The sequence below is a fragment of the Vulpes vulpes genome, chromosome 15 (assembly GCF_048418805.1).
Source record: "Vulpes vulpes isolate BD-2025 chromosome 15, VulVul3, whole genome shotgun sequence".
Classification (NCBI taxonomy): domain Eukaryota; kingdom Metazoa; phylum Chordata; class Mammalia; order Carnivora; family Canidae; genus Vulpes; species Vulpes vulpes.
The window spans coordinates 93296339-93320964 of NC_132794.1; the positions used below are offsets into that span (position 1 = coordinate 93296339).

At 53.8% G+C, this 24626-nt stretch overlaps 1 protein-coding gene across 2 annotated transcripts in view; it reads left to right on the forward strand.

The window, feature by feature from the left end:
- The window catches only part of NEURL1 (neuralized E3 ubiquitin protein ligase 1), a 79901-nt gene extending 58895 nt beyond the window's left edge, over positions 1-21006 (forward strand). For both annotated transcript variants that reach the window (XM_072739902.1, XM_072739903.1), the window contains exons 2-6: positions 772-1013; positions 1349-1670; positions 13821-14516; positions 17901-18050; positions 18487-21006. In XM_072739902.1, the coding sequence (XP_072596003.1) occupies positions 772-1013; positions 1349-1670; positions 13821-14516; positions 17901-18050; positions 18487-18725 (1649 nt within the window). In that variant the 3' untranslated portion in view covers positions 18726-21006. The remainder of the gene's footprint in view (positions 1-771; positions 1014-1348; positions 1671-13820; positions 14517-17900; positions 18051-18486) is intronic.
- The last annotated feature ends 3620 nt before the right edge of the window (positions 21007-24626 follow it).

Here is a 24626-nt window from a genome sequence, read left to right on the forward strand (position 1 = left end):
CCTGGGGTGGCAGCGGTGGCCCGGAAGGAGGGAAGTGATGGGCACGGTCCTGGGGCTGCTGCTGCAGAGGCTGCCTCCCCCGCCCCCTGGTCTCCAAAGGCAAGCTCCAAGGTCACATGTTCACTGCAGCTCAGCCTTGTCAGCCCAGCTGCTATGCTCCCTCTTCCTTCTCCCCTCCTCCAGGAGGTCTTCCTGAGAAGTGACCTGCCCCTCTGTCCTCTTGGCACTAATCACTGTCTGTCATTTTTATTGTGATTCCTGTGTATGTCCCATTTCCTTTCCTGGACTTGTGTCTTCTTGAGAAAGGATCCACGTATGTTTCATGCCAGTACGTCCACTGCCTAAGACAAGGCTTGGTATTCAGTAGATACATAATGAATATTTGCTGACTAAAATAAACGATGGTGGTAATGAGTGGCAGGGCATGGTGGTGCGTGTTGGTAGTAAATGCTGATTTATCACCAAGGTGGGCAGTGGAAGGTCGATGGTGGGAAGTACTTGTCAGTAGCAGTAGCTAGTCGGTGGTGGTGGGAGGTGATGGGTACAGGGCCAGGGCCAATGGTGACGGGTGATACATAGTGGTAGATGGTAAAGTGGGGAATAGCGATTGACGGTGGTAGCAGGAGGGTGGTGGCAAAAGGTGCCAGTGAGGGGGTGAGTTGCAATGGTGGCGGACATCCTGGGGCAGTGGGCAGCTTCCACTGTGCCCAGCCCTCTGCCGCGCCAGGGGTTTCTCCCACACTCTCGACATTGCGGCTTGTTCCTTTGCAGACTCCATCGGGGGCCCCTTCCCTGTCACCTCTCACCGATGCCACCACAAGCAGAAGCACTGCCCTCCGGTGCTGCCTGGCGGGGGGCTCCCAGCCACGCCACTGCTCTTCCACCCGCACACCAAGGGCTCCCAGATCCTCATGGACCTCAGCCACAAGGCCGTCAAGAGGCAGGCCAGCTTCTGCAACGCCATCACCTTCAGTAACCGCCCGGTCCTCATCTACGAGCAAGTCAGGCTGAAGGTGGGGCCTCCCTCCTGGCTCTCCTCCGTCCCATCCCGCTCAGCGCGGCCTTCCCTTAGGGCCGGCCGCACCTGCCCTTCTCTCGCCAGCATCCCTCCTCGTGCTCTTCCCCCTTCCTGCTCCTGCCTCAGCCTTCCGTGTGTGACAGAGAAGGGACGGGGGAGGTTGTGGCCACAGGGGCCGCAGGCTGTCCCCGGACAGTGGGCAGGCTCGGGGGAGGCCCGCTGGGAGTCCCCGGGGAGCGCGCTGGGAGGCGCCGGGCAGGGGTGCCGGGCAGGGGTGCCGGGCAGGGGTGCCGGGCAGGGGTGCCGTCTGAGGCCATCTTCTTCACCCAGATCACCAAGAAGCAGTGCTGCTGGAGTGGGGCGCTGCGCCTGGGCTTCACGAGCAAGGACCCGTCCCGCATCCACCCTGACTCGCTGCCCAAGTACGCCTGCCCCGACCTGGTGTCGCAGAGCGGCTTCTGGGCCAAGGCGCTGCCCGAGGAGTTTGCCAACGAGGGCAACATCATCGCTTTCTGGGTGGACAAGAAGGGCCGCGTGTTCTATCGCATCAACGACTCGGCGGCCATGCTGTTCTTCAACGGCGTCCGCACGGCCGACCCGCTCTGGGCCCTGGTGGACGTCTACGGCCTCACGCGGGGCGTCCAGCTGCTCGGTGAGTGCCCGCTCCCTGCGCCTGCGAGCTGGGGTCTGCTGCGGCATGGGGACCCCTCCCCCAGGGCCCAGTGGGCACGGGGACAGCGCAGGGCACCTTCGTGCGCCCCGTGGAGCGCACCCATCCTTCAGGCCCGCAGCTGGGCCGGGGGGGCGCCTGGGGGGTGTTTCTGCCTTTGAGGTTGTGCCTTTGAGCAGTGCACGGGCATCTTCATCAACAGCAGCTGCAAAGACCCCCCAGCTCCAGGAAGTAATGAATATTAATCATCGGAATCATAGCTTGGTGAGCACTTCCCACGGGCCAGGCACTTTATTATTGCTGTTCTCCCAGCAACCAGTCTCTTAGTGGGCCCTGTGGAGGCCAGATGTCAAGCTCAAGGAGGTTAAGTCATTGGCCCCAGGAGGTGCAGCAGGTGAGTGGGGGAGCCAGCATGCAGTCCCAGGTGAGCCCCTGGCCCCTGGGCTCTGCAGCCTCCCTGGGAGGCCCAACCCCAACCCTAGCACCCCACAGTGCTTCCTGTAGGGGTGTAGGTGAAAGGGGTGAGGGGGTGCAGCAGAAGTCACTAGGGTGGCTAAGACTTTTCTGGCTGCTCCTGGTGCCCAGTGTGAGGGGGGCAGCTTCAGAGGAGTGAGAGGCAAGGAGGCAGCCTAGGGTGGTAATGGGCCGGGCTTCCTGACACACTTGGACCCTAAAGGGCCAGGGCTGGAAGGGGCCTCGGAGAGTCTTAGGCTACCTAGAGTCACAAACTGAGTTGGTGGCTGGGTTGGAACTAGAATCCAGGTCATGTGACTCCCAGTTCAGGATCACTTTCACCTTGCTCACTTGTGCACGTGCTGACAAGTGTGCATGCATGCACATACGTGAGCTCTGGGTACAAATCAGCTCACCGGCAAAGTGGCTGTGTCTCTAGGCAGAGCCTGCATAAGCCTCAGCTTTCCCATCTTTGAAATGGGTTGGGGGTAACAGGAAGGGAAATTAAAGAGGCTGTAAGTAAGGTGTCCAGCACAGCCAATGCTCAGCCAATGCTTGCTCTTTCCATCTCCCATACCTGGCCCCCATCTCCCTGCAGAGAAAAATGCCATGGAGGCAACTGAAAAACTTTTTTTTCTTTCTTTCTTTCCTTTCTGGATTGAGCCAAGAAACAGTGAAGCTCTTTTCAAAACACCTTTATTTGAGTAAAAAAGACAGGGAAAGCAAAAACAAATGAGTAATTGTCAGAAGCCTTTCTGTTGAGTTCCAAACATCAGGAGGCTATCTGTATTAATTAATAGTTTGGGAACTTTCTGTTTTTCGACTCAATAAAAGTGTTGCTACATTTACATGGACAAGTTAAGAGCCTGAGACCAGGCTCTCCCAAGTCAGTAGGTGAAGAAGGAAGCCCAGGCTGCCTGAGAAGAATCTGCCTTCCTTTCACCTGGTGAAATGGGGGCTTCTCCAGGGCCTCTTACTTGCTAGAGGCAGAAAGGGCAGTGCTTCTGCCCTGGGCCACAGAGTCAGACCCAGCCAGCTGGGATCCTGGCCTTACCCTGTACTAGCTGTGGGACCTTGGTTTCCTTAACTGTAAAATAGAAGTAGGTGATAATAATAACTGTGCTCAGGGTTCTTTTGAAGGCTTAGGGAGCTGAGTGACATGAAGCAGTTTACACATAGTAGGTATTCAGTGATCATCAGTCTTCCCCACCCACCCAAGGTTCAAGTGAACACTTCCTGGCTGCTCTGAATGTCCACAGGGCCTCATACTTTGAGACACTAGAATTCCAAAGCCTGTTTGTGCTCCAGCCTGGGCACTTCTGTCTTAGCTTCAGTCTTCTCATCTGTAAGGAGGTTGTGAATGCTGTGACTTAGCTCAGGACTGGGCCATGTGGCGAAAGACAGAAGTATCTCAGCTCTTAAAACGACTTCTAGTCTTGTTGGGAGGAGGGTAAAGGAAGTAGGGGCAGCATTCTTGCTTTCCCCTTTCCTAGCAAAGAGTGTCTATTCCTAAAGATCAAAAATCCCACTCCGGCATTAAGGCCCAGCTCAAAAGCCACCTCCTCCCTGAAGCCTTTAGAAGCTGAGTTCTCTTCTCTGTTTCTTGTGTCCCCCACCACATGGTGCCTATACATCTCTCGCACTGAGGCATTGCCTGAGCTTTGGCCCATCCATAGGTCCTGCACAAGATGGGGAGGGCTTTGAGGGTAAATCCATGTCTGACCCCACTGGCTTTCTCTCCAGAGTGGAACCCTGTGTCTGGTGTGTGGAGGACACAGGATTATTTAGGGGGTCGGTAGGGGAGAGGAGTGGGAAGAGCGGGTAACTTGTTAGATAAAGGAAGGTGGTGGGAAGTGAGGTAGGCCCACCCTCGCGCACAGACAGCCCAGCCTCACTGGGAAGCGAGGGAGACAAGCAGGCGCTCCAGACACAATCAGGGCATAACCCAAGGGAAGACAGTACATTGTTTAGTGCTGTGGTCATAGGATCCTTTCCATCTGCTGAGATGGTCTCCCTCCAGCTATCTCATTTAACCTCAGCAGCTGGCCCTGCACAGAGTGTTTTTCATCCCCATTCGTCAGGGAGAAAATTGAGACCCACGGAAGGCTTGACTTGCCCATGTGGGGACGTGCAGGGCTGGGATTTGAATTGGGTGTTCTGATGCCAAAAGCAGTACCTTCCCCAGTAAACTTCTAGCAGGTTTAGGTATGGAGGGAGACAGTAAGTCAGAGGAGGCCAAGGTCAGTGAGGGAGGATGGAGTCCAGGAAGGGTTCCTGGAGAAGAGGGCTTAGGCTGGACCTACAAGTTCCAGAAGGGTCTGGGGAGGGGGTGAGGAAGGGTCATGCCAGGTGAGGTGGGGCTTCCAAACCACAAGGGCCTAGGAAGTGGCCTGGAGAGTGATCTGAAGGGCCCCACCCTGGGGCAAAGCCCAGGTGGCCTCACTGGGCCTGGCCCTGTTACCCCTCTTGGACTATAAATGGGTTTTTCAGTTGCATCTGGATTTCCCAGCAGCCTCCTCTCTGTACCTCATGTAAGGTCCAGGCAGATTCTTGTCCGAGTTGTAAATCACCATAATCCCTGGGCCTTTTCAAAGACTGATGATGGCCCCTGAATTCAGTTAGCAGATTAACATATCTCTTTGTTTTGTTCTTCCTAAATTGATTTCTCTTTTTGTGTAACACAAAAGAGATCCATCCAAGATATCATCCTGAGCACTGCTCTATACCCTCATTCGGTGGTCTCCCCTCTGGGATCCACCTGCTGCCCTGTATGGTCCCAGGGTCAGTCTCCTTCACTGTCCTCTGCCTACCCCACATCCCTCACCCCGCCGCCCGTGGCTGGATCCCTCCAGTGCCTCTGGCTTTCCTGCTCTCCCTCCTCAGCCATCTTTGAGTTTCCCCTTCCCCTGAGAAGTCTCTCCCTGCCTTGGCAGCTCTGAGGATGGGCTTGTCTTTCCTGAGGTGACTGCCTCCCAAACTGGTGTCTCATCTTGAGTGACTTCCTGCTGGGCATGCCCCCTCCTTTCCTGCCTGTCTCTGGGACCTGTGGCCAAAACCTTCCAAACCCTACCTGGCCTATATCTGCTCCTCGGATCAGAGATATCCAGGGGTACTTGGCGCCTGGCAGATACACAAGTCAGGCCATGGACCAATTGGCTGTCTCTCCTGACAGAGTGCAGGGGGCTTCCCCTGAGTGACAGCCCCAGGCGGGTGCTCCATCCCAGCCCCCACTGCCCTGACATAACCTGGGCCCATGCCACCGTGAACCCTGCAGGTCAGCTTCATGCCTTCAAGGCTCCCCAATATACTGGAGTGCAGGAGATCACCACTTGCCTCGGGGTGCCCTGGCCCAAGCCCGGGCTGGTATTTCCAAGAATAACAGCTTCCTACAAGGAAGAAGGATTTGCCAGCAACCAAATAAACACAAGTTTTATGGGGTGATTAATACTTGGAGAGATAAGCTCGTATCCCAGTTTTTCAAGGTCTCCCTGCTCCTCTCAGAAATGTTGGCTTGGGAAGAGCAGCTGTGGGTCCTGGCAGAAAGCTGGAGCCAAGACTTCACTTACAGGGTGCTCTGATAGCTCCGTGTGCCCACCACAGCCTGGGTCCTATGCAGGGTGTGTGTGTGTGGGGGGGGGGGGCGGGGGGAGTGGACAACACAAGAATTGAAAACCCAGCCCCTTCTCCTTGAAGGCTGTTTACTTTGGGGGACACACCATATAACTGCTCAGAGGTGACCTAAACCCAATTCGGCAATGAAATGTGGCTGACGCATAAAACCGTGTGTTGGGGGTGGTACAGTTGGGGAGAATTCCAGGACTTCCCGTAGGAGATGAGTTTCGAGTCAGGAACCAGACAAGGTAAAAATGAATGGACTGGTTGGGGAGGAACAATTTAGGCCAGATGGGAGGGTTCTGCATAGACACAGGGGTGGGAAATTCGCAGTTAGGGAGCAGAACCTTCAGGGTGGGGACCGCAGTGAAGAGGTAGTAGGTGAATTCAGGAGAAGAGTGCACAGGTAGGGGCACAGTGTGTGCCTCCCAGTGGGGAGAGAGCCACAAAAGCAGAAAGTTTCTGGCAGCTTTTGTGCTGTCAGGTCTTTCAAAAGGAGAAAATGGGGCCCAGAGAGGGAAGAAGGGCCTTGCCCAAATTCTCCCAGCTAGTCAGAGGCCAGGCTGGGCCTGGAATTCCTATCGCCCAGGCTGATCTGGGCATCAGGTCAGCATGAGAAAACATCACCACATCAAAATGGTAGTTGCTGAGCTAAAAAAGGCACTAGGGGGCCACTGAGGGTGGGCTCCCGAGGCCTCATGGTGTTCGGCTTCATCCCAACCTAGGCACGGGTTTCCAAGTCCTGGTAAGAGACCTGCTTGCTGAAGAGAGAGTTGTACAGAGACTCTCAGGGGAGGGTAGCTTTCGGAGGGGCAGGCTGCTGCTGCTTCTGGGCTGGTCTCTGGGCTGGTGACCGGGCCAGCCTGGCTTCCCTGCATGGAGAAGGTCCTGGGTTAGGTCTCCTGTTCAGGATGTGCCTTGGCTTGGCGGCACAGAGTATGAACCATGTTGGCCAGCAGAGGACCACGCTGCCATCTGGGGCTTCCGCTTCGCAGGCTAAACCAATATTTACCTTTGGCTGTGGCTGCCAGGGGCTGAGAGGCAAATATTAGTTTAAGGAGGCTGAGCAAAGCGCTGGGGATGGAGGAGAGAGCTGAGGATGCTGATGGCCATTTCTTCCTTTCTGATAGTTTTCGTTTCTTCTTGACTGAGACAAAATTTTGTTGTTCCTCCTGCCTCAGAGACTCTTCTGGCACTTCTTTCTGCTCACCCCAAATTCTGCTAATCATTGTTGGGGCTTAGCACCAAGACCTCCCCTCCACCAGAGAGCCTTCCTTGACCTCCCGTGTTCCTGTGACCCTCCTCCTCCTGACCACCTGAGGCAGTAATTCTGCATCATGTATTGTCCTGCTCTTTAGGAAGACAGCATAAATCCTTAAAAATATTATAAGGAAAGTTGTTATTGCACCCATTTTGCAGGTAAGGAAAAAGAGGCTCAGAGAGGTCTGATAACTTGCCCAAGGTCACACAGCTTGGGAGAACTGGGCCATGGGCCCAGGAGCGTGGGCTGTTACTTCCTAGCTTCTCTAAATATGAGTCCACCTGGTCCCCCTGTGGAGTCTGGGTGCCTCCCAGGGGTGGGGAGTTGGCCCTCCTGTGTCTTCCAGGGTAGACCTCACGAGAGTGCAGGGTGTCAGGGATCAGCTGCAGAGATGGTTGGCCAGAGTCCCCTCGGTGTTGGCTGGATGGGGAAGTGGGGGGTGCCCAGCATCCTGACTCAGTGGTGAGGGTGGTCTACCTGCCTCACTGTTCCCTGAAGGCTTTTGAGGGCTTCATCTAGTTCTCTTCACAGTGCCCTCTGTTTTTTGTTTTTGTTTTTTGTTTTTTTTTTACCAGAATGAATATATGAAAAGTGCAACCAAAGATAACTGGCAATATTAAACTATTTCTAATATCCAGAAATGGCAGTTTCAGATTTTCCAACTAGTAATCTCTTTGGCTCAAGATACGGTTTTGAGGAGCTTGGAGAGACCTGGGGGCACCTAGGGTGGTGCATGTATAGCAGAGGAGCTGGGGCCTTGCAGTCAGTACTGGGGACAAAGCCCTCATTTCAGGAGCAGGAGACCTGACTGAATCAAGACTTGCCATGGCCACTCACTAGCTCCGAGCCAGCCTCCCAGCTCCTCTGTGCCCCAGCCACCCCATCTGTTATTTGGACATCATTACACACGTGCCATTTATTTCTCAGAGGGTCTGTGAGGCTCATGGATGTATAAAAGTGTTTACACAAATGGCAAGGGCTATTGTTTTTAGGTTAAAAAGGAATGCTTCATTTAAAAAGACCACCAAATAGACAACAACTCCCAAGCCAGTCCTGTCCTTAGAAGAGGAAACCTTAAAATCAAATCCCTGTATCTGGGTGAAATGCAAACCATGCTATCTAAATTGTGTCTTGGAATAAGATCTATGGTTCTCCAGCTGGGTTCCTTGGAACACTGGGGTTCCAGAACCATCTCTGAGGGGGCTGAGTTGGCAGGCCTCTGTGGCCTCCTCTTACACTTCAACCAGAGTTTTGGTTTTATTGGACAGAAAGATATCACTGCTCAAAAAAAAAAAAAAAAAAAAAAAAGTTTGAGAACCATTAGACCAGATGAGTCTGAGAATCTCTATGTCTAAGATCCTCTGTCTTGAAGATTCCATAAATCTTAGAGTTTGTGACTACAAATGTTTCTGGGATATTCTACCCTTCTCTCCATGAGCCTCAAAAAGTATTTGTTTCTCCTAGCTTCCCTGTGGTAGAGTTCATATGGAGAGGGTGGAGGCGGGTGTGGGTTTCGGGGCGCTGCCCAGGATGGGTGGAGAGACCCCTTCCCTGTGCACGCTGTGTACTCGCCCCTCTGGGCTCCTTCCCCTGCCCCATGCCAGACGTTGCCCAGCAGGAGGATGTTTATGGAGACAGTAAATGGGCTGGCAGCGCCTTCTAAACAGGGGCCAGCAGATACCCGCCAGCCGGCCTGCTGCTGCAGGCCGACCCGTGGTTAAAGATTATCCAGCGCTCCGGATGTGAGAATCTAAACAAACAAGACTCTTGGGCTGATGGCAGGCCCTGCTTCAAAGGAGCCCCTTGCCTGCCCCCCGACGGTCCCTGCACCAGTGCCCAGGCCCTGCCTTGGTTGTCCAGCACTGGCTGGCAACATGGGGGAGGGCCCGCTGGGTCCCTGGCCAGAGCTGGCCCCAGGGCCCTGGCCTGGCCCCTCTCCTCCTCTCCTCTCCCTTCCTCTCTCCCCACTGGCCCTGCTCAGATTATTCTCTGGCGTTTGCTAGTATGGTTTTCCCACTGAGTGCCTCTCAGTTCTGTTGGTCCAGACTCTTGTCCTTCAGGGCCCAGGTCAAATTTTGTTTCTTCCAAAATGCTGTCTCTGGCTCACTGTGAAACAGGAAGGGGACCTCAGGCTCTATGGGAGAGCATTATCCTAAAAGGGATATTTATCCTAAAGAAGAGAAGGCTCAGAAGGGGTGCCAGGGAGCCAGTGTGGGACACCTATGGATCCATGCAAGGAGAGCTTTCCCAACAGTTATGGGTGTTCAGAGACAGCAGATAGCCTTGGGATGTGGCGAGCTTCTTGTCCCCGGGGGCATTCTAGGCAAGGCTGGGTGAGAACTTGGCAGGGATAGATGGATTTCCTCTGGAGACACTAAGAATTTTGTAAGGAAATTATATTCAAATATTTTCTTGCCTTAAAGCTTTGATCCTCCCACAGCCCAGTGGCTCCTAGGGGCCCAGGTACTGGCTTCTCCTCTCTTTAACCGCTGCCTCGGCCTGGGCACACAGTGGGTCCGCACGTGGGGGATGGCAGTGCCAGCTTGGCCTTGCTGCCCTTGTGGGGCCTGCTTATTTCTGCCCTGGCCTAGAGTATCCATAGGGCCGCTGCCAGGCACTGGATTAGGCAGGAGCTGAAGACTGACAGATTCCTTCCTGAAAGAGGGGACAATGAGAGGGGAGCAGCTGAGCAGCTTCTCCTGTGGCCTTGAGCTGCTCCTCCCTCGGGGCTGCCACATAAACACCTCCAAAGTTGGCAGTCGTGTATCCCAGGCATGGGTTACATAACTTGTTGCTTCAAAGGGGCCACCGTGCTGCTTGGAGTTACCGGTTGCCCTTTGCCCTTTCCCTACCTTGTAAGTCTGGGCTGGCGTCGGTCCCCGGGTACTCTCCCCGTGGCTTTGGGGGCCTGGACCCTTTCCTGGCTTTCCACCGGATGTTGGCCCAGTCAGCTCTGACCTTCACTGGCCCTTCTGCAAAGGGAGGTCTGAGCAGCTACTCCATCTCGAGTGTCATCTATTTCAGGGCCCTGCACAGCTGGGCACACTGAGGGATGGTTATTTTGGAGCTCGCTGGCGGCCTGCAGCTGCTCCTGACCCTGAGGGGCTGCCTAGCTGGGGCAGAAGACAGACTTGGGCTGGGCACTGGCCCCAGGGATGCCATTTTTAGCTGTTTCCCAGGCTCTCCTGTACCTTTTCTCCTAACTCCTCCAAGATCTCAAGCAAGGCCAAAGGGATCACTTTCCTGCCCCTTCTCTCTTGCTTACCACCCCCTACTGTTTCTCCTTCCTTCTCTTCTTTCTCCTCTCATCTCCACTGTATAGCTTCTTCTTCCTGGTCCTTAGTGATATATTCATGACTGATGTAAAGTCCTGCTGCTGTAGGTTGAGAAAGTTCATTGTCTGGTGTAGAGGGACCGAACTTTGGTTGACAGACAACCTGAGTAAGCACTAGTACCTGAAGTTATCCAGGGGTCCCAGAAGCTCCCCACTCTGCCTCCAATCCCCACAACATCATCACAACACAGGTATTATTACCCTCATTCTCTAGCTGAGTGGCCTGAGACTGGGAGGTAAGCTTAGCTACTGGCCACCATTCAGGTGCTGGATTGGACATTTAAACCCAGGCCTGTTATCACCCCAGTGCCCATGCACTTCTGAGCCATGGGGCATGTAAACAATAACAGTGGCTCCTTTAACCTAGTGATTATTATGTGCTACTTTTCTAGATGCCCTCTGTAGCTTACTGCATTTTAACTTCACAACATCCCTTCTGAGGGAAGTATTAGAATTCAGATTTTTTTTTTTTTAAAGATTTTATTATTCATGAGAGACACAGAGAGGGAGGCAGGCAGAGGGAGACAGCAGGCAGGCAGAGGGAGAAGCAGGCTCCCTGCAGGGACCCCGACGTGGGACTCAATTCCGGGTCTCCAGGATCAGGCCTGGGCTCAAGGTGGCGCTAAACTGCTGAGCCACCCGGGCTGCACTAAATAAATAAAATCTTTTAAAAAAAAAACTCTAGAAGTATAGTGTAAATATCAAGGAGGTAATGACCCCACTGTGCCTTGAGCTGGGCAGGGAGCATCTGGAGTACTGAGTCGGTTCTGTTCATTGTCTAAGAGGTGGGAAGGTGTGTGGTGGGTCTGAGTGTATCCTGAGGGGAGCTGCTTTCTCTATGGGCCAGCATTGGCACAGAAGGACATTGAAGCTGAGAGAAGTAAAGTAAATCTACCCAAGATATCCTCGGATACAAGGAGGTAGATTTTAGTTTAAGAGAAGGAAACACTTTCTTAGAGTGGCTCAACAGTGGCACGGGCTGCCTGGGAGGCCCAGAAGCGGGCATATTCAAGAACAGAAGGACTCCTGAAGGGGCAGAGTTCAGGGGAGCGCATGTCCAGCCGCATTCAGAAATCTGTGCTGCCAGTCTGCCCAGCTTCATGGGCCCTGGGGCTGATTGTCCTGTGTGTGCGGGGTGAGGTAGGGAGAGGAGTGTGGGAGTGCATGTGTGCACGAGCCCTGTGACAGTCTTCTTTCTGTAAGCTCTGGCTGGGTATCTCTGAGCCTTTTGTTTTCTAGTCACCCTGCTGTCCCTGTCCCTTCCTCTCTGTCTCCAACCCTGGAGTCCTCTCTGGCCAGTGCCTGCTAGCCCCAAAGGAGGAGGAGGAGGAGCAGGGGCTGTTCCTGGGGGACCAGGTCAGCCCACCGCCTGTCCCAGGTCCCCACGACTGTCTCTCAGGCCTCCCCCTCCTGCTTGGACCTCTTTGCCTCTGCCTCTCTGCAGCCCCCAGCCTCTCTGCACCATCACTGTCACAGAGTCAATTCCCTGGAATAATCGCATTTTCCAGTTGGCTCCCTCCTTCTTGCCAAGCACGATGCTGGGAAATCCCAACCAGCTAGGCCCCAAGAGGCTTCTTCAGAGAGGCAGGGGGCTTGGGGGAAGGGCCCAGCATGCTCTCCCTTACCGGGGCCCAAACAACACTTTTCCAGGAAGGGGCAGGGGGAGAACAAAAACAAGGAGGCTTTAGAGATTGTCTCTAAATTCAGATGGAGCTGATTCTGCTTCAGCTGCCCCTACCAGTCCAGTCTTCCAAGCTTCGCTTCCACACTGAGCACCCCAGCCATCCTTACCCAGGTCCTGGAGAGAAAGCACAGATTCTCCCTTGGGGAGGCTCAGAGAAAAGGCTCCCGGGGAGGGATTGGCCCATGATGCAGTCTACAGTGAGTGGGACTAACTAGCCAAATTTGGGGGATTCTGACCCCCCACAGATGGGGATCAAAAAATAAGGAGGGCTTTGAAAGCCAAGAATGCGGTGTCGGGAGTTGGACAGACCTAGCTTCAGTCTCGGATCTGCCGCTTGGTGGCTGTCACATCACATCTCTGAGCTTTATCGCCATAATGGGAACACTTCCATGGGATGTTTTAAGGATGAAATGCAGGGGTAATTCATTATGCATGATGACGTTTATTATAAATGCTGGGCCTCCATAAAGTAGGACATAACACAGCCATTAAAAAGATGTGTTGGAAACACGGTTATTGACATGGAAAGGTGTTCAGGACGTAGTCAGTAGAAAAGCTAGTTTTGAAAAGGAAAGTTGTATAGCAGGGTTCTTAGCCTGGAGTCCATCCCCACGGAAGGCTTTATGTGATTCACAGATGCCCTGAAGTTATCCACAGAATTTAGGAAGAATGTGTGTTTTTCAGAGGACACAGGTCAAAGTCACTACATTTTCAAAGGGATTTGTTACCCATAAGAGGTTAAAAACTACTGGAGTTTATATAGCATGATTCAGTTTTTGTATTAGAAAAAGTAACTGCAGGGACACCTGGGTGGCTCAGTGGTTGAGTGTCTGCCTTGGACTCAGGTCATGATCCCAGGGTCCTGGGATCCAGTTCCACTCCCCCTGCAGGGAGCCTACCTCTCCCTCTGCCTATATCTCTGCCTCTCTCTGTGTGTCTCTCATGACTAAATACATCTAAAAAATCCATTTTCATAAATAAAATTAAAAAATTTTAAAAATCTTAAAAAGTAACTGAAGAATATATTGGGGGAAAAGAAAGAAAAAAGCTGGAAGGTATACCCAAGTATTAAGAGTATTTTTCTCCCGATTGGTGGGCTGAGAGGTGATTATGTTTTCTTTTTTTCTTTCTTTTTTTTTTTTGGCTTGACTGTCTTTCCTACAAAACACAGTGTGTCTGGTATGATTAAAAAGGGAGAGGGCTTGATTTCCAGTGAAGTCACCTTCAAAAGGAAATGCTGGATAAATTCGTAAGTTTAAGTTCTCTCGGCCTCAGTGCCCTGCGGCAATGATAACTGGAGAAGAGGTACTTGTAGGGAGGAGACAGATTTATGCAAAGAGCTGTTCTGGGGAAGAGGCTTCCCTCTGACCTTGGTGGGGGGGTGTTGATGTCCGCAGTGCATTCGGCCAGTCATTCACTGCTTGTCCTCTCAAGTGCTCAGCGCTGTTGTAGCTGTTGGGGACCGAAAGGGAGGGCCCAGGAGTTAAATTGAGAACTAAAAATGATAATAAAAAAAAAGAAAATGAAACTTATGAGCGTGCCATTTAGAAGGGAGGCTTTTTCATTTTGGTGCCCCTCCCTGCGGCCTTGATGCTCAGCTTAAGTTACTAGTTGGAGGTCCTGCGTCGCTGCTCCCCGCGGCCTCCCGGGCCTGTTCCCCGCGGCTGCCGGCTACCGGCTACCGGCGCGGCCAGCGCGGGGCAGGGCGGGGCAGGGCGGGGCGGGGCGCGGCGCTCGCCCGGCCGGGCCCCGCGTGACCGCGCCCCGTGTCTCCCGCTCCCGGCGCAGACAGCGAGCTGGCGCTCCCGGACTGCCTGCGGCCGCGCTCCTTCACCGCCCTGCGGCGGCCGTCCCTGCGGCGCGACGCCGACGAGCCGCGCCTCTCCGTGAGCCTGTGCGACCTCAACGTGCCCGGCGCCGACGGCGACGCCGACGACGCCGCGCCGGCCGCCGGCTGCCCCATCCCGCAGAACTCGCTCAACTCGCAGCACAGCCGCGCGCTGCCCGCGCAGCTCGACGGCGACCTGCGCTTCCACGCGCTGCGCGCCGGGGCGCACGTCCGCATCCTCGACGAGCAGACGGTGGCGCGCCTGGAGCACGGGCGCGACGAGCGCGCGCTCGTCTTCACCAGCCGGGCCGTGCGCGTGGCCGAGACCATCTTCGTCAAGGTCACGCGCTCGGGCGCCGCGCGGCCCGGCGCGCTCTCGTTCGGCGTCACCACGTGCGACCCCGGCACGCTGCGGCCCGCCGACCTGCCCTTCAGCCCCGAGGCCCTGCTGGACCGCAAGGAGTTCTGGGCCGTGTGCCGCGTGCCCGGGCCGCTGCACAGCGGCGACATCCTGGGCTTGGTGGTCAACGCCGACGGCGAGCTGCACCTGAGCCACAACGGCGCCGCGGCGGGCATGCAGCTGTGCGTGGACGCCTCGCAGCCGCTCTGGATGCTCTTCGGCCTGCACGGCGCCTTCACGCAGATCCGCATCCTCGGTGAGTGCCCCCCCCGCCCCGGGGGGAACCCGGGAGAGGAAGGCCGCCCCGCTGCCCCGCCAGGCCTGGGGGGCGGGGGGGGGGCGAAGAGTGTGGACCCCTGAGTTTCACTCTCGGAACCCGATTAACCCGTGTCCCCGACACATGCACGGTGCTTGAAAACAAGGTTTCCACCAGCAGTTAACTTTGTGAGGCGCAGTTTCCATTCCTGCACGATGGAAATTGGAGCCTCTGCGTCTTGAGGATGGCTGTGTGTCCGGATAGCGGAGACGTTCGGGACGTCCGCAGTCCGCAGCCCGCAGCCAGCCGCCGTGCCTAGGTCTCCAGCCTCCGGGGAGCAGGGGGCCCTGGGGGAAACGGGGCTGCCTGGCTCTGGGCCTTAGTTTCCTGGGATTGAATGGACTGGTGGATGTGGACTTGCGGATGGGTATTTCTCAGAGCGCCCTACGGCATAAGGTGTCTTTGAGGAAAGGGTCCTTGGTTGAAAAGTTTGGAAAGTACTGAGTTGGCAAAAAGTGTGTGTGTGGGGGGGTGCTTCACTGCAGGACTTCTCAGAGCTTTTAATACATAACGTGAATCTTGAAGGACGTTATGGTTAGGATGTACAGCTTTTTCTAAACGAATGTGGCCAGAAATCTTCTTTTCACGAAGCATCTCCAGGGGCCTCTGTTTCCCCAGGGTGCACAGGTGTGCATACTTTGCCAGAGCTGGTCTTTTCCAACCGCTGCCCTAGACTGGGCTAGCTCCATTAGATTCACAACGAGGCCTACTAAAGTGCAGAGTTTTGAATCCCACCTGCAGAGATTTTGATTCTGTAGATGTTGGATAAATCCAGATAAGATCTGAATTCTTTTTTTTTTTTTTTAAGATTTTATTTTATTTCAAGAGAGAATGAGGGAGCGGGGAGGGGCAGAGGGAGAGGGAGAGAGAGAGAATCCCAAGGAGGCTCTCCATGCTCAGCGTGGAGCCACACACGGGGCTTGATTTGACAACCCTGAGATTACCACCTGAGCTGAAATCAAGAGTTGGACACTTTAACTGACTGAATCTCCCAGGCCCCCTCTGAATTTAAAAAAAAATATGTTTTATTTATTGATTCATGAGAGGCAGAGACATGGGCAAGGGAGAAGTGAAGCAGGACTTGATCCCAGGACCCCAGAATCACACCCTGAGCCAAAGGCAGACGCTAAACCACTGAGCCACCCAGGTGCCTGAATTCTTTTTTTTTTTTTTTTTTTCTGAATTCTTTTTTTAAGCAGGTTTGCTCAGGCAAGTTTGGAGATCTCTGGGGTTCATAGCCCCATCCTAAACCTCACCCCGGGAGGCTTTGTAGACAATGTATGTGAGTGAACGTGTGTTATGCTCTAAGGTTGGTATGTCTGTGTGTAGGCACACGTGATGAGTAACTGAAAGCATGCATATTGCTGTTGGTGATTGTGAGCGTGTTAGAGTTTGTGAAATTAGATAAAATATGTGGGGACTTCTTACTCTGCAAAGAGACCAAATGAAGATGCAGTGAAAAATAAATTTGAAAAGGAATGAAAAGAAATGAGGCAAGGTGCTAAGATGTTATGATTGAGGAAAACGGATCAGTAAGAAATGAAAAGAAATCAGGAAGGAAAGAAGTTGGGGTGAAAATTCAAGATGGAATAAAAAGAAATCAGACTGGGGTGCGGAAAAAAATCAGGCTGAGGTAAAAAGATACTTGGCTACACTCACTGGGAGACACTGCTCCTCAGACGAAGGAAATTACATAAGGGGAGGGTACTCTCCCGCCTCAGCACCATCTAATAATAGATAAGTAGCTTTCCAGTGAGACTTCTGTTCCCCAAAGAAGCTTACTAGACACAGGAGAAGGTTAAAAAAAAAAAAAAAATCAGGGCTTAAATGTCCTGAGAGGTAAGTGGGCCAAGGTGGGTGTTTAAGAATAATCATCTAGATATATGCTAAACAATGTATGCTAACCAGAGTGCAGTTGGGCTGTAGAAGAGCTGGGCATCTCAGTCAGCAAATTGGTGTTTGGCGATCCTGATGGACTGCAAAGGAAAAACAAGCCAGAGACAGTGTGTGAAGGGTTATTATTTACCTTACAGAGGAGTGGTTGGCTTCATGAAAGGCCTAAGTAAACTAAGAATGGAAGGATATTTCCTATCCTCCAAAACTACTGCCAGTTTCGTACTTAATGATGAAATGTGAGAAACGTTCTCATTAAAGTCAGGAATATGATAGGGATGCCTTAAAGTATTGTTCTGAAAATGCTAGCCAGTGCAATAGGGTAGGAAAAGGAAATACAAGGTGTGAATTTCTGAAAGAAGATGATAAAATTAACTTGAAAACTATTTACACTAAGAGAAAACCCATGGATATCTAATGAATACTTAGAAACAGTGAGTATTAAATGAATTAGAACACCTAATGATGAAAAGGATCTCACAGAGCATTTATGTGTAGGGCAGTATGTTAGAGCCTGTGGGAAAGTCACAGGTGAATACAATTTCCTGCTTTCAGGAGGCTCATAGTTCACCTGGAAACAAGGCTGTTTACCTGGGCAAAGAACAAATAATACCCCAGCTCTGTGGTGGTTTAGTCCCATGTATGTGGTGTGTGTGGCTGGTCAGTGCTAAGTAAGTAATGTGGTTTGTGGGGGTGGTCAAAAGCTCCCCAGAGGAGGAAGTTTGAGGACAGCCCCAAGGGGCTCCCTGGACAGTTAGGTCTTTGAGGGCAAGGGCTCTGTCAGTATCATTCTCAGTGTTAATGTTTACACAGTGGATGGTACCTAGTAGGTACCTGGTACCTTGTTGAAGGGAGGAGCAAGCGGGGAGGAAGGAAGAAAGAAAGGTGAGGAGAGGAGTGGAAGGAGAGAAAGGAGGGGAGGAAGAATGGAGAGAATGTAGCACAGAATGAGCTTGGGAGATGCTGAAGGGCATCTGAGAGGTGCCAGTGCACAGGAGAAGGTGGGGGGCTATGTGGGGTGGTGATGGAGCCAGCACAGGGTTTGGAATAGGAGGGTCAGGCTGGGACTGGAAGGGCCCTGTTGGGCAGGAGGAGGGGACTTTGTTGTCTAGCACGGGAAACCTTGAAGGAGAGGATGCATGGGGAGGGTGGTGGTGGGATTCTAGGCTGGCGGGCTTGTCCAGAGCCTGCTGATGGAGTAACGACAGAGCATGAAGTGGCCCTCCAATTTGCAGGTGGGAACAGAGCTGGGGCCGGGCGCTGGGCCACTTTATGGAATCCTGCCCTGAACCCATCCAGTGGCTGGGCTGTATGGTTGTTGCTGTGTTAGCACTTTCTCTCCTGGGAACCTCCAGGAGGGGTGCAGACCTGAGCTTTCTCCCAGTAGGCCTCTCAGTGGCTCATGCGTCCCCCCACCCTTGCCTTCTGCAGGCTCCACCATCCTGGCAGAGCGGGGCATCCCCTCACTGTCCTGCTCCCCTGCCTCCACACCAACCTCGCCCAGCACCGTGGGCAGCCGCCTCTCCGACGACCCCTTGCTCAGCACGTGCAGCTCCGGACCCCTGGGAAGCTCTGCTGGCGGTAAGTAGGCCGACCGCTCGGAGACCCCCTGGCTGAGGCCGGCGTGTGGCCTCTGGGTCAGAGGCGGGCCCTGGAGGAGCTGGAGATAGGCTCAGTGAACCCTTGTTGGGTGGTAATTTCTGGGGTGAATCCCACCCTGCCCCGCAGCTGGGCAGCTTTCTCCCGAGCACTTTTTAGCAGACAGGGAAACCCAGAGGATAGCTCAGGAGGGGCCTTCCTTACAAGAGCGTGGGCTGCCTCCCATCCTCCACCGCGCTTCTCCTCTCGCTGCCGCCCGGGGCACCCTCATCGGGTGCCTCCTAGTGCCCAGGAAGTGGGTTGTCAAGGTAAACAAGCAGATCCCAATAAATGGAGTGAGACACCAGGGGCTCTCTTCTCATGAACCTGGGGCCAGACCGGGCCATGTTCTCACTGACTGGTGTCCACTTGTCCCCAGGGACGGCCCCCAACTCACCAGTGAGCCTGCCTGAGTCGCCAGTGACCCCAGGCACAGGACAGTGGAGTGATGAGTGCACCATTTGCTATGAGCACGCAGTGGACACGGTCATCTACACATGTGGCCACATGTGCCTCTGCTATGCCTGTGGCCTGCGCCTCAAGAAGGCTTTGCACGCCTGCTGCCCCATCTGCCGCCGCCCCATCAAGGACATTATCAAGACCTACCGCAGCTCCTAGCCCGTTGTGGCTGCCCCGCCACCCCTGCACGCCTGCCTCCTCAGGCTTTGGCCCCACTCCAGCCGAGGGGCAAGCCAACAGGGCTCCTTCTCTTCTTCCTCATCTTGGAAACTCTTTTCCCTTCTTCATTAAACATGGGAAACTGAGGCCCTCAAAGGTTTGGGAAGAAAGGGGATATAGGGCAGGGAGGTGAGGGGCAGATACGAATTACCCAGCAGAGAGGAGGGGGGAGTTAGCTCTCTCCGTCTTTCCCGTCTCTGCACCTAGCTCCACCCTGCATGCTGAGTGGCTAAACGGGGGTCTCAGCCTGTCCTAATCCTTCCCCATCTGGGGCAGTCTGCAAGGAAGTCCTCCAGTCCATGTGAGAATTAGAAAACACGTTTCTTCCTCTGGGCAGATGTGTCCCTGAGCTAGGGCATTTAGGAGTATGGCCTGGACTTCAGCCTCTATTTGTTCTCTTAGCTAGCTGCCCTTGAACAGTGTACAACCTGCTCAACAGCCCTAGGCAGGCAGCCTCTCAGCTGCTACCTTACTCTCTGACCTGTATCTACCTTCTCTTTCCTCTCTTCCCTGTCCCTCAGGCCTGGCAACCAGGGGGGAAGGCCAGTGGATGCCTCTCGCCCTGGGCAGGCTGCAGCCCCCATGCCATATCCCTCTCCTACTCACCCAGGACGGGTGGATGGACAGGCCACAGAAGGCTCCAGGTTCTGGGTCTCTGACCCTGTGCCCTGGCGGAGATGCAGAGGGCCCCTTCCTGGCCACAGCGTTTCTGTCCCAGTCATCTCGTGAGATGCTGCTGCCCAGGGACAGCCTCGGTGTGGGCAGCGTCTGTCTTGTGGCAGGGTCTCCAAGAGCAGGTTTGCATCTGTGCTCTGTGACCTGTCCTCTGGGATCTCAGTGCTGCCCTGGGCCTGGCTGATACTCAGACTGTAGTATTCCTAGGCACGGCCAGGGTGCTGGAGTGGGGGTGGGGGTGGGGTGCCCTGGGGTAAAACCAGCCTTTTTTCCTTACTTTTATTTATTTATTTATTTAGTTTGTGGGTTGGTCTTTGGGGGGGAGGGGATTGAGTTGCCATCCCCCGGACCCCTAGAAATGGTGCCCTGGTGTGTGGAGTACCTGGTGAAAGAAGGCTGCAGAGGTAGTTATCACTCAGAATCTTCCCCAGGCTCCAGCACAAAGTCCATAGCCATCTCTATTTACCGTGAATTAGAGCTCCATAAAAGGGGCTGAATTTGGAGGCGGCCTGTCAAATTGTGTCCATTTTACAAAGAGACAGACTGAGCCTCCTTAGCCCTGGGGCTGGTGGATCACCCAGAGCCACAAAGTGCCCTTCCTCTCTGGGCTGCAGCAGGGTTAGCAAAGTTGGCTCAGACGTGTCAGGAGGCCCAAGAGCTTCCCCTTCCATGAGGACATAAAAAGTTCTGGAAGGCTGAAGGAGTCTAGCTTGGGCCAGGGAACACGGCTGGGAAGGTCTACTCATAGTAGAGCAGGGAGGCTGTTCTTAGGAAGGCTCTTCTCCTCCAGGAAAGATGGAGGGAAGGGGCCTGGTCCCAGCACCTCTGGGTTACTCCTGGTTCTGGGGTGGAGTGTCCCCTGGCCCCTGCGTAGGCTATAGCTCTCAGCCTTGCCTGCCCTACTCTGATAGGCCATGGGCTGGGGCCTCTCTCAGAGTCTCAGCCTAGTCCCCCTGCCTCCTGCCAGGCTCCCAGCCCTCTTCCCCCTCCAGTGGCTTTTCATGGCCATCAGAGATTCTGCTCGCTGTGGCTGGCAGAGTATGGAATTCTAGGCCTGGCCACTGGGCACCTGCGTGGCCCTGGCCAGGTCATAGCCCCTCTCAGCCTCAGCTGCAACCTCTGTAAAATGATTGTTTGGGGGAGGAGAGCAGACTCTCTGTGGGACTCTTGGGAGTTCTTTGGTGAGGATCCCCTATGGGGTGGCGGGTGGGACAGCACCGGGGGTCAGAACACCAGGCTGGGCCTTTGCCCCTGCCTTGCAGTGGGTCCCTAGAAAGTCATGGTTCCCCTGTGGGTCTGTCCCCAGCCACTGACCCTGGAGACCTCTTCCATGGGAGTAGGGTGGGGTGGGCCAGGGGGTGACCCTCTACAGTCAGGAGTCTCATGTCAGAGGCAAGGGAAGGTCTTAAGTGCAGGGGCTGCGTGGCTTGAGGTTTGGGGAGAGGAAGCCATCCGTATCACTGTCTCTGTTAGTGCTGGGATAGTTGCTGCCTCCTTTGTGAACTTGGATCGCTGTGATTGTGAATAAAGGTGATTTCGTACCAGCCTGAGGGCTGCACTGTGCTGTGTGGAGGGTTGGGGAGGGAGGGAGGGTCGGGGTGGGGGTGAACGGCTAGGTGTCCTGGATATGGAGGGGAGTCAGCAATGGGGAAGACTCCCTGGAATGGGGGACTGGAGTGTGACCTGGGACTTGGACAGTAGGGGCTGGAAGGCCAGATGAGCCTTGTAAGTCAAAAGGGAGAAGCCACTGCCCTTTGGTGGCCTCAGATGCTTGGATCCTTGAGGAGCTGTGTTTACTGGGGCAGGAGCAGTGAGAGTCCACAGGCCTGCTCAGCTCTGTGTTAAGGCTGAGGTGGGCTCAAACCTGGCCCCAAACCCTCATGGGGTGACACTGCCATCTAGGGGCTAATGGGAGGATGACAGATCCATCACAGGTCAGGAGGGGCCAATATAGGTGACAGCTGGATAGGAAAGGGAGGCCAGGGACCTTTAGAGAAACCTAGATGTGCTCAGTATATCAGTTTGGCTGTAGGAACTGGGAGTGGTGGAGCGGGTCTGGGGTCTGGGGACAACGTGGGCCTCATGCTCATTTGGTGGGGCTGGGACTCCAGCACAGAGCATGCCTGCCTTCCTGCCCCCTCTCCTGGGATGTTGCTCCAGTCCCTGCGCCTGGACCGCCCAGCCCTGTGTGCGGATGGAGTCCAGCAAAAGCAATGGAGGATCAGGGGTTCTGAGCTGACGGGCCAGCTAGGCCTGCTGGATGTGGGTCTTTTGCCCCAAGATCTGCATCTCTCTTCTCTCAAAGCCTTGGCCACTGCCCAGAAAGCTTCCTGAAGCAGGGGAAGGCGGGGGGAGTGGGGGAAGGGAGGAGGAACTTGACCGTGGCTCTCCGCAACAAAAGTGGCCACTTACCTGCCTCCCCTGCCCCCTACACCTCCCCACCCCCTCACCCCCCCTCCAGCCTGGCGTCCTCAGAGGGCCAGAATGCTGTGTTCTAGATAATGTGGCTTTTGCCATTCAGCTGGATGGCTTTTCTGATGGCAGGGAGAATTAAGAGGTGATTCTTTTCAGTTAAAAAGGCCAAAAACTTTATTTAGTTTTCAGGGAAATACAAGATGTAAACATAAACAAAATACAAAACAAAACAACCCAAATCTTACAGTCTAGAAGCATGCCAAGACAGAGTATTTTCTGCAGACCAAAGAGTCCCGTCAGCATGATATAGGACACCTGGAAAGTGGCAGGCCAAGGGGTTGGGTCCCTTCCCCAAGGACACTGCATTTTTGTGATGAGGAAAAAAAAAAACTATTAAAAATATTAGAAACATGGAGATAGTTTAGCACCACCATGGATCCTGGAAATTTTTTAGCACTCAAATTGACTGCACTGAGTTCAATGTCCTTTCCTTCAGTTTCTCTGCTAAGGGCAGAAGAGAATGCAGCCCGCTGCTGACCCCACAGAGCCTGCTAGGAGCTGGGAGGGATTAAGTGGACACCATGAAGAGCCCCCCAAAGTTCTGGAGCCCCAGAGACATCCAGCAGTTCACATGCAACCATGCAGTCCACAAACCACACTTTAGGGACCTGCCACTCACATCTTCATTCAGAAGTCACCTCCCTGCAGGCCTCTCAGGAATTGTCAGTGAAACCCTCTTTCCATCCTATGTCCTGGTAAAACAAACAAACAAACAAAAAAAAACAAAACAAAACCCCCAAAACCTGTTGTAGAGAACAAGTTGCAGATCTGAGAAAGGTGGCTCTGTTGACCTTTCTCTGAAGTAGGTGCTTATGGAAAGGTGCCTTGGTGCCAGGCCACCGAAAATGAAGGGCATGTCTGTGGAGGAGTGTGCACGGCACCTTGTCTTCTGAGTCACACCTGCATGGTGTGACTCAGCAGACCGAGCACCCACGGCTATCAGTGGAGATTCTCACGAATACTGGTGTCAACAGAAGAAAAGATGAGGCTGCCTTCCTCCCAGACATGCTTGGTGGTATCTGGACCCTGAGCTTCCAGTTGCGGGGGGGGGGGGGGGTTTCATTACTATACAATCCATTATGCTCACTGGTCTCTAATTGATTCGAGCAATTTGAGAGGCTAGCTCTGGGTTGGACAAAGGGATGTGGGCAAAACCTGCTGGGAACCTAGGGGATGGAAGAATGTTCTGGAGTGAGAGCCTCCAAACTCAAAGATGGCTTTGTTGCTAGCAACTTCCTGTCCCCACTGAGCAAATCAAGGACTGTTCATTAGCAATATCCTAAGGACCCAGGTTGTGCCCCAGCAGGTAGCTGTTTCCTCGGGTCAGCCGCTTCTGTGGCCAAATCTTAGGACTTTTCCAACCTGTTCTGGCTGGACCTTGGGTGTTGAAACAGTAAATTCCTTCTGTACCTGTTCTCTTTCTCCTGAAACACTCAGTATTGACTTCTTCCTTCTTTTGAATAAAGACTAAACTCCAGCCTCCAAACCCTCTCAGCCTTCTCACACTTTTCCCTTTCTGCCTAGAAGACATCCTCTTCTGGAAGCCACCTTCCCAGGGAAGGGACAGTACGCCCAGCTGCTCCAAACATGCACACACGCATCACGCCAACGTGCCTCTCGCTTGCCTCCAACATGCTCGAGCCGCCCTTCTGCTTTAAAACAATTATCTCACATGCGCTCTCTCCCTCCTTTCACCTCCTGAGGCCCAGCCCTTAGCGAGGGTGGTACTGGGAACCAAAGGAGGAACCTTCATCTCCAAAACCCATTCTCTAAGGCCACTAAGTTCTAGGACTGGGATGGGAAAGGGGGCTGATTGTCAAGGTCCAGTGCAAACCCAAGATTCAAAAGTTTGGATTGGGGAAAGGAGATTGCATGGTAACCCTAACCTAATAGGAGGTTGGGATCACAGCCTTAGAAAGTAGAGCCCTCTACTCAGTCTGGGAGCACCAGTGAGCCCAACTTCTGGCTGCGGATCTAGGCGCACAGGACAAAGTAAGAGGGAGGCTGTTTTTCCTGAAACAAGGCTGCAACCTCATCCTGTCACTGTCTCTGGTCACAGAACTTGAGAACCACTGAGGCCACCTCAAATAGGGATCACGATTTAGGCAAAGACCTCAGTTAGGTCAAGGCCCCCCTACGCTCCCCACTGTTCCTGTGACATGCCCAGTTGGGGCCTGCAGTCTGGTGTGCGTGCACATGCGGGTCTACCGACCTGTGAGCAGCAGGCTTCCCCACCCCAAGCAGCATGACCACCCTCAGAAACACAAGAACTGAGGGCTAGTGGCTCTTAGTACCTGGGGACTCCCGCAGTGATAACACGCATGGCAGCGGGCGGGGTCGGCCTGCCGGACAGCACATCTGTAGGTGGTGACCCAGTCCAACCGCATCTTCATTTTGGAGCCCGGGATGATGGCCTAGGCTGCTTCTGCTAGATCTGTTAATGCCAGTGTGAAGTTTCCAACAAAATAATAAAATAATTACAAAAAAAAAAAAAAAAAAAAAAGACATTGCACTCTCCAGCCAGAATTACGTGTGAGTAACACACACTTGCTGCCAGAAGCTGCGAGTCTCATGGGACCTGCCCAATGCCAAGGACTTGTAAAATGGAGACAGCTTGCCCGGTGTTTATTCTCTAACCCCGTGCTATTTAGTTCAAGTGGGAAATTACCAACACACACACACACACACACA